Here is a 14,002-nt window from a genome sequence, read left to right as displayed (position 1 = left end):
GTGGCAATCAAGCATACGGCTCATCTTTTTTATTTGGTAGTTATTTCTCAAAAACTTATTTTCTGTAAATATTATTAGGTATATTAAAAAAGACGGAACGACGAATTTCCGTTTCGCCTCGACGCGACGCCACTACATAAAACCGTGTAGGTAGTTAAACTTCGTTGAACGAATTACAAATTAAATCAATAAAGCTTAACCACAGCCGGGCTTTCAGGGATTCCGTAAGAGATTTCGACAAGCATCCAATATCGGCCATCATAGACCACGGAAGCGATGAGCCAGCGCACAGGGATGAGGACAGGTCGGTGGCCGACGAGCTGGCGAAGCGAGTCAGGGTCCTCTGTTGGATCATGACTCAGCCGAGCAACCATGAGAAGAAGGCGAAGCACGTCAAGGCGACGTGGGGAAAGAGATGCAATAAGTTGATATTTATGAGTACTGATGAAGGTTAGTTTTTATTTAATATCGTGCTCGCAAATTGTTAGTTTCCGACAGGGACCCCAGCCGTAAGAAAATCCTCGAAAAGGGAGTAACCTAGGCAACCGGGAGGTGATTCCACTTACAAGAAAGTCCCAAAAAGCTCCTCCTGCGCATTCTCAAGAGATGAGGGTTAAGCCCAGGGCCATCTTTCACCTATTAGAGGCCCTGGGCACATTAGGATAAGGGGGTAAATAATTTTAAAAAGTCGTTATGGGATGAGGGGTTCGAGACATTTATATATAACGTATATAATATATAATAAAAACGAACAATCCATAGTTGGTAAGCATTTGTTAAAACTGATTTTCAGGCGACAGTAGAGTAGTTATCGTTTATCGTTTGGTAATAGGGTAGGGACTAGACTAGACTAGGTGGCCCCAATCCATCGCGGGCACGTGCCCAGTGTGCCCAGTCGGGAAGAGGGGCCTGGTTAAGCCCCAAAACATAGCAGAAGGGCATAGCATAGCAATACCCATACACTAAAGCGGGGCAACCTCGCTGGAGTCGCGATGGACTATCATTGCGATCCCATGACTCTCCCTCAATATGCGCTTCGTCGGGATACCTTGAAGATTTCTTTTTTTAATTTACCTCTCATTAGGAAAGCTATCTCATCACGAGAAGAACAAGTAAGAAACTCGCGTGTTGTTCTTTTATTTATTTTGACTAATTGTTGAATCTTTACGTTTTTAAATGTGTGAATACAAACTACCAACTAGCACTAATTCACACAGTAGTCTCACAGTGCTACTTGCCTCCTCCGAGGCGGAGTGCCTCCCCTGATGGATTTTCTTTAAGGAAAAGGTTCTAACCTAGGCGAGTTAGTCAACTACAATTCAGGCAATTATTATACGATTAAGTTTGATAACGTATGACTCGTGTATATGAATAATACGGTTGTGTGATTGTTTTGTGACTCGGCTATATCATCATAGATAGTCATCCTATCATATGACTCGCCTATATATGACTGAGCAAGATATCCTTATCAAGGCCTTCGTGTTGATGCAACTAGTGGAATATTGAGGGATTCGTATTGGATAAGATTCCAATAATCCTTCAGCGTCCGCCCCCCTGATGGATCCTCTATTGAAAATTTTCCCCCCAGAAAAGAAGGTTATCAATAACTATACCATATTGTTTTATGTTTCTAGGATATTCCTATGTTACCTTTGGAGTAGCTATATATCCTTCCGATTCGAACTTTCTACTTCAAGAATAACATCAAATTCAATTCTTACAAAGCATGATTTACTGTTGTTTGACGAGTTTGACGAGCTTGGTGGTCTAGCGGTCGCTAGTTCGATTCGGTCGAGCAAACATTTATATTCATAAGTATATTTGTTTGTATCGGTCTGAGTGTTATGTATATATATATATGTATTAGATATATATTTTAATAAAATGTATTTAAGTATTTCTAAGAGTTGTCTAATACTCATAACACACGCTGTGCTTAGCTAGGGACTAGTATTATAGATGGATAGGTGGCGCTGTGTGAATTGACCAGTGTTACTGTTATTATAAAGATTGCGAATCACACATAAGTTTCTATATATTGACTTCTTTACCACAAGGTTTACGTGTAGACAAAATTAATATTGAAGTTGAAATAAGGTAAATTGATTGGGAAAATGTTCACTAGCCGATAAGCTTAGACATTATCATGATATGTTGGGTCAACTACCGATATCTGATTAGTGATTTAAATGGAGAATAGAATATATTTTTATTGACTCGACTTGACACAGCAATAAAGACAAAAAGCAATTGTTGCTTGTATTAAGCAACAATTTAAACACATTACAAAACAGAGTCAATGTGTGCCACATCTCAGTATAACGCTCTAAACATTTTGCAGCGCTGATTTTCAGTTGGTCTCATAATTTGGTCGCACACAAATTACAATTTTAAAAAAATTATATAAAACAGACACTAGATGCTATCGATCTTCTCCCTCCTTTTATATATATACTGGCAGGAACACCATTATCAGCCATTATTTGTATATATATATATTAATGGATGATAATGGAAATGTAGTCCTGCCTGCGCTAACGGTTTACGCGGGTGAGACACTAGAGGAAAATGATAGATGAGCATGAGGTCAGGTTGATAGACCATTGGATAAAATTCAGTTGGAATTTATAACAATGATTTCCGTGTTGATGCAACGAGGGGAATATTGAAGGATTTGTACTAAATAAGAACCCTACACCATCCGTCCGCCCCCTAATGCCTAGTTTACACTCAGCCCGAGTGGGCAGGGAAGTGAGCAGCGCGAGAGTGTAAACACTTCCCATGCCATTGGCGCTGCCACTCGCGCTGCCGGGCGCTCTCTCGATTGTCGGTTTTTCATGCGCGAGTCAAAGGACTGGCAGCGCGAGTGGCAGCTTGCTTTTACATTCTCAGTTGTCGCCCGGCAATATTTCTGGCAGCGCGAGTGGCATGGGAAGCGGCTGAATGTAAACGTAGCATTACAAGGGTAGTTCTCTATTAAAGATATCGCCATAGAAAAATGCTGCTTCCAGCCTGCGCTAACGATTTGCGGTGGTGAGGCACTAGAGGAAAATGATAAGATGAGCATAAGGTTAGGACAGCTAGACCAATGTGGATTTAGTTGGAATTTATCACAATGATTTCAGGGGGGGCATGAAGGTCTACCTGACATGGTACATTGCTAGCAATGGGATCATTAGTTCACATTACTCCCCCTTAACTATTATATTCCTAATGTTGACACTGATTGAGTATTATTTGTATTTTAAGATGACTCGTTGCCGTCCATAAAGCTTCCGGTAAAGGAAGGACGGGACTATCTTTGGGCCAAAACTAAGGAAGCGTTTCGTTATGTTTACGAATATCATCGACGGGACGCGGATTGGTTTCTCAAGGCAGACGATGATACGTGAGTAATTAAAAAAAAATGTGTAAAGACTAAGAGTTCGAGATAAGAGAGAGAAAGAAAGAGCCAGGACGAATCATTTTATGTGTCTCTTCTTTGGAATTATTCTAAGTGCAAGCTGGCCTTTATGACTTCACCAGATGAAAATAAGAACACTTCCCGTGTGATTGATTGTTTGTGATTTCTAAATAACTAGTTACCCGGCTTTGCATGGATGTAAGTGTATTAGAACTAAAAACCTTCTCGATTGCCAAAAACTACATTAAAATCTGTTTCGTAAATTAAAATATCTAAGCGGACAGACAACGGAAACGGCTTCTTTTTTTACTATCTAAAGGTATTCTAGGTAGGTAGGTAGGTCTATTTACAGAAATAACTATAGTAGTACCACAGATAACATAATTATATTATATTATGTTATCTGTGGTCGTACTATTTACAGAGTAACTAATATTTATATCAGTTGTCAAGTACTGATTAGCTAGGGACTAGATGACACTGTGTGAATTGTCCAGGGTCCCTAATATTATATTATTATTATTATTATTCCAAATGCACGGACGGGCTTCTGGAGCAGCTAAATATCAATGCGTTCCTTACGGATACACAGACTTACTTGTTTTTTTTTTTATGAGAATGGAAGCAAGTGGTTTCAGCTATTTTGCAGTTGTGCTATTGTAAGACTTACGTTGTATTTAATACAGGATGTTTAGTTATCTTCAAATATTATAAGCAATTGAGTTTATATCACTTTCCTCCGCAGGTACGTGGTGATGGAGAACTTGAGGTACATGCTCGCAGACTACGACACCAACGAGCCTATATACTTCGGGTGCCGTTTCAAACCCTTCACTCCACAGGTTTGATTATATCTATTTGTTTATTAATGTAATTGGAATGAAATACAAATTGAAGCCTCATCTAAATGGTAAGGGGCTATTACCAATGTACAGGTACCATGGTAAGAGCACGGACGTTACATCATCATGCAACGGTGGTGATTCTTTTTATGCGTTACTATCCTGGAGGACTACGATGTGGTCCCTCCGTGCCACATAATTTCACTGCTATATCCTTCAACCCGAACACAGCTTATAAAGCAAGCTTGGCCGCTGAATTAGGTGAAACAGTGATAGATGTATCTACGTAAAAACTTTGACTAGACTTTGTTCGATATGTACCTCGCTTCATATTGCACGTGTAGCGCGGTTGTTATCCACTCATCACTGTTATATATATAACTAGCTACTCGCCTCAGCTTCGCCCGGGTGTACATGTATTATACATATAAATCTTCCTCTTGAATCACTCTGTCTATTAAAAAAATAGCTTTGAAATCCGTTGTGTAGTTTTAAAGATTTAAGCATACATAGGGACGGACAGTCATCGACACCGATGTTATTTTATACTATGTAATGACGTTCCAGTGATGAGGTGATATTTTTTTTTTTTTGGATTGTTTGGGCTATTGTCAGATGTGTAGCACCTGTAGCACTGCGACCTACATAGATCTATTGTGCTCGCCCTTTTCAGAGTTCGCTACCTAGACCCGTCAGGGACAAGAATTGAAGGATATTCTTAGGAGCGATCGTTTTTATCTCCTCGGGAAAGAGTGTAAACTTTCCAAAGGAGATATTTCGTTTATGCATGAGTGGGCTACAACCACATAGAATGTGATGTGAAGCGGCGTTTCCTCTTCAGTTTGGCAGAATCTGCAGATACTTGTCGTGCATAGGCCTAGTTTAGCCATATGCTTGTTTAATTTGCAGTGTCCTGTGAGGGCCCTAGTCATCATGCATATGTTGTTTTTACTCAATAGCAGTAGTCTATTGGAGTAGTTGGTCGACAAGCCCGATATTAGGTCTTTTGAATGTGTTAATCCTGGCATTCTTGCCAGTAATTCAGTGCTTCTCGTTTGGTTATTAATTTGAGATGTCCCAGTTTTAGGCAACGAGGCACACCACAGAAGGGTTCGGGGCCCAGTTGGACGGTTTTTGCCCCTGGTGGGGTGATAACATATGATAGTCATATGACTAATTGTACCCGCGGTTTCAATCGCATGAAATTTATAGCCTATATGTAATTCTGATATATAAGCTATATTACTGTAAAGTTTCATCAAAATACGTTCAGTACTTTTTGCCTGAAATAGTAACAAACATCCCCGCAAACCCGTTATACCCGTTTATACCCGCAAACTTTCGAGTTTATTATATAAAATATATCGTTTTATATGATGTGATGAGGTGTCGTTACATAATTTATTTGTTTATCGTAGTATCTAGGTAGTGAGTATACAGGTGAAATGATTGTACTATTTATAGTACATTAGTAAGTTTATTTGATACTACTACTACTACTACTACATGGCTTATTATTAATAAACAAGCCATGTAGCATGTAACTTTACACTTAAACTATGTTATCTGGAGAGGTACTAATGCAAGGGTGTCGAGTGTTGACAGAAATATTACAAGTGTAGGAACATATGTTTGTTATCTGTTAGAGGTAAATATATGAACTGACTTTCGCAACTATACATATAAATAAAATTGTAGTGTCTATCTGTTTGTAATTTGAAATTAACAACTTTTCACTAAATGCATATGAACTTATTTACGATGATTATTTCAAACAACTTTAAAGAAGTAATTTTAAAATGTGTATCTCTCTGTCTGTTTGTTTGTTCTTGCTCTGAAACGGCTGGCTCGATTTTCGACGATACTTTCACTTTCAGACAGCTAACGATAGAAGTAACTTTGCTTACTTTTATTCATAAAAAGAAAGTTAAATTATTATTAGACGTGAGTGTAGTCGCGGGTAAAAATCTATTGCCAAACGTATGTAAGTCCTACACTTTAATACTATTTCAAGAATTGTTGATTTAAAACTCTAATATCAATTATGTTATCTGTGGTAATATGGTATTTTATGTTGTTTATTTATTGCAAATTATTTAATTAAAAAAATGTTTGTAACGGCAAAGAAAAAAGTAAAATAAAGCTGAATTAATAAGTGATCACATAATTCTTTATTTACGGAATTGACAGATCGAACTTCAGTTGTTCAGTTATCGAAATTGATAAGTGCATACTGAATACAAATAAATTTATCGATGTCGGTAATCATGTATCATTCATGGATCAGTCATGTAGGATTATAATAATTTAGTATCTAATATGATTGCAGCTTATATATATATTATATTATATTTTGACTTTTGCATTAAATAAATGTTGTTAAATAACTATGTATACCTAATTTATTTGTAGAAACTGTATTTAGTATGAATTGAAATATTATATTTTCATATTTATTAATTCATGTAGATGTTTATAAAACTTTATAAGCATTGTAAATTAATTTCAGTTAAATAAAAATAAGTTGTTTAAGGATTCAATGATTGTCTATAAAAGGAACGCGTCTACCTTCCGATAGATCCTCCGTCCAATTGAAACGGGGATCGAAATTACGGCGGCTTAAGCCGAGGTTCGAACCCCTAACAGCGCCCGCAGACTAAAGTCGTATCCGTCAGGCGGGAGTTGGCCTTCAGCCGCTCCATAAGTCTTTCCGCGGGTTTGAAGTGCCATCTGCACTCGCCCCCTATCGTCCGGTGAAGCTGTAAAGGCCAACTGCGGCCAACATTAGAGTAGCCGAAAAAAAACTGAGTGGGGGAGTTGATTTTGAAATATGAACAAAGTGGGTAGTGTTCGTAAAAGTAAATCCTTGTACACAACCGTAGTTTCATTTTTAAGACCTTTAACTCTATATGTACAGTCATAAAGTTCCAAATTCTGTGTTAGTACCTACACCCGAAGTCTGCGACGTATAATAACGGTAGTTAATGCATTATAGATAAATGTATCTTTTTCCCGAAATGCCTGAAGCAATCAAATATATGTATATGTTGAGTTATGAGAACTTAGTTTAGTTTAGTTTAGTGTCATTTATTGACCAACGTAAAAAACATCTTTACATATATGGCACGTCATAATATACAATAATGATATTTGTAAAATTTAAATTTGATTACATACAATTAAATATATATTATTAAATAAAATAAAATATATAAATTACGTACACAATACACGGTATAACTAATTACAAAACGTTATAATAAAGTTTAAAAATCATAATTACGGTAATTATATAATTACATTTTGATTCATATATTCTGTAATATTATAAAAAGGATGTTTTTCAAAATAACATTATTTATTTTCAATGTAAATTCTTTTGGAGGCAATTGTCTGATAGTAATAGGTAGCTTATTATACATTTTTATTTTTAAAGTAATACTATGTAATATTATATTATCTGTGGTAATACCTTGTTTAAAAATTTATCGAGTCTTGTTATTGGCAATTGTACCTATATTATCTTTATTACCCGTGTGGTAATTATGATTATCTGAAATCGTACTTAGCTCATTTCTTTTATCGTGTACATTTAATAAACTGTGGTGGATGTACAATGAAATTACAGTCATAATTTTTTTTTTATAAAGTGGGGTCTGGCTGATATGTGTTTGTGGAGACCACAAATAATTCTTATGGCTCGTTTGGGGCTCGCTAGCGTTGCCCCAAATTGTCACTGCTTAAGTAATTAAAGACAGGATGTAAGCCTAATATACAGACTTCAGTGCTTTTTTATGAACTAATGATTTTAATTTGCTTAAGGCAAAATTGGCTGACGCGAGTTTATTACACAGTTTTCCGATATAGCAATAGCATAACCAAGGAATGTTGTCTCTTTACTGCAAGATCGTTGGCTTGTATTTCCTATGTATGCTTTGTTGGTAGTGTTATACGTCATAAGTACATTTTTATCTGTATTAAGTACAATTCCATTTGGTTAAACTGATCATTTAGAACAGTAGTGACCGAGTTTACGTCATGTTCTAAAATGATAACAATGAAATCACACTTATAAAAATAACAAGATAGTCGTATACTTAATTCGTTGTAATCTGACGATACGACATATCTTGCAATTGATTACATGAAGGACTTATCTGATGACTTGAAATTTCTTTAATGTATAACTGTTTACGATAAAATTAAATTAAATTGAAAAACTAAATACACGAAATTTGTTTTTTAAATATATTAAAGTAATATAACTTAAATAATAAAAACTAAGCAAAATAATAAATATAGGCAAGTATACAGAACATCAGATATGTCATTCATGTAATAATAATTACATGAATGACATATTATGATGGTTGTACTGATTGAATGATCAAATTCGGCGGCATGAGCCTAAAGTGACTCTGAAAATGACTCCTATGTGTACTAAGTCTGCTAAGTACTAAGTAGTAAGTACTAAGAGCGTGACGATGATGGTCTTGTCACGGTACAAAAGAAAAGTTTTGTACGCACAAAGAGGGTCAATCGAAACCATTATGGCACAGCACCGACGGGGCCCAACTTCTTGTTGCGTGCCGCAACACCGCTCACGGCAATGTACCTGTCTCGCCTACACCACGCTACCAAGGAACAGGACATTGTTGACTATATCCAGACCAAAAGTAATCTGACATTGAGGGTGTCGCAGCGGGAATAGAGTCACAACGCGAGCTTCAAAACGTTCGTGACCCGGGTCCCCACCAATATGCTGCCCACCTTCATGAAGGAGGACTGCTGACCGAAAGGAGTGGTCTATCCGTGGGAGTTAATTTTATTTACTTTTTATTCTTATTTAATAATATAAATATATAATATAATATAAATAATATATTATATTCTTATGTATGTTAAGTCTATACTTAACATACATAAGAATATAATATATTAGGTATTTATATTATGGGCCATGTAGCCTGAATTAAATGAATAATAAATAAATTGTATGGTTGACAACCCTAGTCACGGCCCGTTCCAATCCAATTCAAACTGGGATCGATATTACGACGGCTTCAGCCGAACTAGGAGTCAGGCAGGAGATTGCCTTCAGCTGCTCCATATGTCCTTCCGCGGGTTTAGAGTACCATCTGCACTCCCCCATCGTTCGGTCAAGCTTTAAAGGCCAGTTGCGAACAAAAGCATTAGAATAATTCGGTGTTTCCTTATTAGTGGTACGCGTACCCCCAGGGGTACGTGAAGTCGCATCAAAGAGTACGTGCGGCTATTAGTGAAACCAACACACACACAAACTTTCACATTTATAATATTAGTGTAATTTCTACAATAAGGGGTACGCAAGGTTTGGGGTCTCTTTTGAAGTGGTACGCAGCAAAAAGTATTTGGGAAAATGAAAACTTTACTATTAGGTAATTGCCTCAATGAATATAACTTGAGGAAATGTTGGTTTCCAGGGCTATATGAGCGGTGGTGCTGGCTACGTGCTGAGTCGAGAGGCGCTCGATAGGTTCGTGAACAAGGCGCTACCCTCGCCGCATTTGTGTAAAGCCGCCGATGAAGGTGCTGAAGACGCCGAAATTGGTACGGATTTAATTTTTAGTATATCTAAATGGCAAATTTAGTATTTTCCTTATTTCTTTTATGTAATTACTAGCTGTCCCGGCAAACGTTGTTTTGCCATATACATTAATAACGCTATAAAAAAATAGGGGTTGGTGATAGAAGTGTGAAAATTTTGGGGTTGTATGTATTTTTTAATGCCACATAATAAATAAATAAAAAAAATTGTCGAAAAAATAAAAATAAAATTTTGGGGTGTAAAAATTTGTTATAAATCTATTCTCAGACCTACTGAATATACATATAAAATTTCATCAAAATCGGTCATATGTATTTCGGAGAACGGGTGTACATAAACGATAAACCTCTTGAGTCACTTATATTAAAAAAACTTCTCCGTTGCGTAGTTTTAAAGATTTAAGCATACGTACAGAGATATATATGATATTAATTTGTAAGTACATTTAGTAAAGAGCACATTATGAATAATTTTAATCTCTATGGTCCCCGCAGGACTAGCGGTGATCAGGTATCCACACCGAATATTTATTGTTTTACATATGCTAATGGTAGCGCAATAAAAAAAAATATATAAATCTATTAAGTATTAATTGGGATTGGTTTGGAAACTACTGCTACCCTTTCTGGTTGTACCTCACGCTAACTCTTCTGCAAAACAATCGTGATTTATACGCCACCATTGACTGCCCTGGCTTCTTCCTCGTCAGCTTCCTCTGGTGTCCCGCCAGCGTGTACCGTTACTTAGGTGGGTGCATTAACCATATGGTTAGTTAGTTGTTAGCCACTGTGGTGAGTTAACTGGAGAAAATTTGTGTACATAATATCCTTTTAAATTATAGCCTATGTGTTATTCTAATCTATAAGCTATATTACTGTAAAGTTTCATCAAAATCCGTTCAGTAGTCTTTGCGTGAAAAGTGACAAATGAGTATGTTTTTTGAAACTTTACAGATTAGAATAACACATAGACTATAATTTAAACAAACTTTCGAGTTTATAATATTAGTAAGATTTTCTAAGCGCAATATAGAGTACATATTTTACATATTACAGGCAAGTGTTTGAACAATATAGACGTGAAGGCAATGGATTCTCGCGACTCTATGAACCGAGGCAGATTCTTCCCGTTCACGCCGAAGGATCACTTGTTTCCTAGCACTAACAAAGACTATTGGTATTGGAAGTACATATACTATCCAACTGACGAGGTGAGTATATTTAAATATAATATATATAGTGAATATCATAAAAAACTAAAGCCAAAACCATTCTCTCGCAATATGAATTTAAAAACATATTACGGCGACTCCAAATAAATGGGATAAGGAAGAAGCAGATGATAATGATGACGAGGTGAGAAGTTTAAAGTGATGACCACGGTTGCCTGGCGGTTTAGATACGGCCTTACTTACGAGGCCGTGGGTTCGATCCTTACACATTACAAATATCTGAAAATATGATCTGTATTTTTCTATGTATGTTGCCAATGGTCGAATTCCGATAGAATTAATTTCAATTTTAAGATTGAACGTTATTAAGGTTCTATTGTCAAGACTTACTTAAGTGATATCTACATCCGTACTGAGTGGGATGAAATATTTAATAGTAGGCAGCCATCTTGCCTTTCTTTCTCTCAATTTCTATGTCGGTCGGCCATTTTTATTTCTTTAGTATGATGCCACAACTGTTCATATTGCAGACGTTGTATTCTTCAAATGAGTGTTTTAAAAGAATATAGTATATTATAATATTATTTATTCTTATTAAATTAATATTATAGTAATAATCTCAGAACATCTCAGGACAATTAACATAGCGCCATCTAGACCCAAGTTAAGCTAGCTAAAGCTTGTGTTATGAATACTAGATAACTGATACATATACATAGATATTTTTTTGTAAATACATACATATTATACATAGAACACAACCAGACCGATATAAACAATCATACTCATGAAAACAAATGATTGTGCCGTGCGAGAAATCGAACCCGCGACCATCGGTCGTAAAGCGGTGTGCTAGACCACCGAGGTCGTCAAAGATATATAGATAGTGAGTTTTAGTGAGTTTTTCAAGCATTCCTATAAACATTTTTATGATTAATAATGATTAAATATTGTATCAGATCTAGTCAGCTCTGGTGCAATATTCCATCCGTATTTCGTTGTACACGCTGGCATTAGTGGAGGATGAGAATGTAGTCAAGTTAGTCAGCCAATTGTGACGCAATCACCAGGAATAAATCACGATGGTTTCTAGAGGGGACTTAAGGGATATTAACCTAACATAAAACATTGCTACCAGTGGTGTCAATAGTCCCCATTACTAACAATGTCACACCTCTCCCCTAATATAAAAAGTATTAGCTCTTTGCACTCCATCTCTATATAAATTTTAACTGTGCCAAATTTCATACTCCTTCGTGTGTAATTTTTATTTATTTGTTTATTTATTAAAACTTTAATGTACAAATACATAAATATAGATGCATATAGCGGACTTAACACCTTGAGGCATTTTCTTCCAGTCAACCACTGGGAAAACAGAGATTTATGTGGGCAGTGCATTAAAAAAAAATATGTATATAATTTTAAATAACAATGGTAAAAAATTTATAAAACAAATTAAACGATTTAATTTTCGTAAAAAGGAGAGAAAGTATTGCTTCACACTTTAAGTCACAACACAAACTCTGCTTAAATTCGAACTATATGGCGCTGTACGAAAAGAAAGAAAGAAAGAAAATTGTTTATTTGGTACACTGAAAATAATTTTTAAAATTTAATTTACATTTTATATTAATAATTAGAGTACCAACTAGGTCTCCGCTCAGCATATGTCGTGACGGGGTGCCACGGCGCTGGTTTTCAGCGGACACGAGTACTGTACGAGTAGTCCAGACTTTTTCTGCTTATATTTCAGGGATTAGACTGCTGTTCAGATTACGCGGTATCATTCCACTACGTGAATCCAGAGGAAATGTACGTGATGGACTATCTCATATACCATCTGCGGCCGTATGGGATCAAGCATGGCAGCGGCGAGTTGCCGAAAATACTCCAAAATAATAATGATAATAATCTCAGGACAAGTCAAACAGTGTCATCCAGACCAAGTTCAACTAGCTAAAGCTTGTGTCATGGGCACTAGATAACTGATACAAATACATATACGTATATATTTTTTTCGTAAATATATACATATTAGGTATACATAGAAAACACCCAGACCGATACAAACAAGCATACAAATATTTATACCATGCGAGATCCAACCGCGACCATCGGTCGTAAAGCGGTGTGCTAACCGCTAGACCACCGAGGTCGTCTGTATGATATGAAGGATATTAATGTCATATAGCCCATGAAATTACGTATAATAAGAATGTATAAAATGCTCGTGTCATAATGTAAGTTACCAATTACCATACTCCTCCGAAACGGCTTGACCGATTTGTATGAAATTTTATATAAATATTCAGTAGATCTGAAAATCGACTACTATCTATTTTTCATATCCCTACGTGATAAGGGTTCTCCACCCTAACATTTATATTTTAATTTTTGGGCAATTTTTTTTATAATGTGCTATTAAAAAATATATGCAACCCTAAATTTTAACCCTTATATCATCAACACCTATTTTTTCATAGTTTTTTAATTTATTTGGTAAAACAACGTTTGTCGTATAAATTAAAAATATATATTCATACTAGCTGTCCAGCCAGTATGAATATATTTTATTAAATTTGGCCTAATAATTTAGTAGGTGGTTGAATTATTGTAGGTATAATATGGTTATGTTATACCATATACGAACTTCTTTGAAATAAAAAAATAAAGTTTATTGTAATTGTCTGGCCGTTAAGAAAACTAGCGAAAAAATGATCATTAACAACATATTTTAAATTCGAATATCGAAGTCTTATTCGAATATTGAATCAAAGTCAATCGAGTCGACTTCGTCCGCATGTAATAGTGGCCTTGGATAGCATTTCTAATTATTTAGGCCATTTGTTTTACTTATAAGACATGCATGACCTCTTGCTATCTTCAAAAATTACGAATTTCCGTACAAACTTTCATTTCCTAATTTAGTTTAAGGGTAAAATTTTTACAAACTTTGAATGGCTCCTTTATTTATATTTAATCAAAAGCCTAAA

General features: G+C 35.8%; 1 protein-coding gene across 1 annotated transcript; it reads left to right on the top strand.

Annotated features, from left to right (window-relative positions):
- Positions 1–222: 222 nt before the first annotated feature.
- On the top strand, positions 223–13,235 carry LOC131853302 (glycoprotein-N-acetylgalactosamine 3-beta-galactosyltransferase 1). The gene is made up of 6 exons (XM_059204200.1): positions 223–450; positions 3,253–3,391; positions 4,152–4,248; positions 9,711–9,837; positions 10,891–11,045; positions 12,763–13,235. The coding sequence occupies exons 1-6, from the start codon at positions 354–356 to the stop codon at positions 12,967–12,969; spliced, it is 822 nt and encodes a 273-aa protein (XP_059060183.1). The 5' UTR covers positions 223–353; the 3' UTR covers positions 12,970–13,235.
- The last annotated feature ends 767 nt before the right edge of the window (positions 13,236–14,002 follow it).

The sequence above is a fragment of the Achroia grisella genome, unplaced genomic scaffold (genome assembly GCF_030625045.1).
Source record: "Achroia grisella isolate CSIRO2021 unplaced genomic scaffold, CSIRO_AGI_Agris_v1 utg1061, whole genome shotgun sequence".
In the NCBI taxonomy this organism is placed as follows: Eukaryota; Metazoa; Arthropoda; class Insecta; order Lepidoptera; family Pyralidae; genus Achroia; species Achroia grisella.
This window is presented reverse-complemented; position numbering and strand designations above follow the sequence as displayed.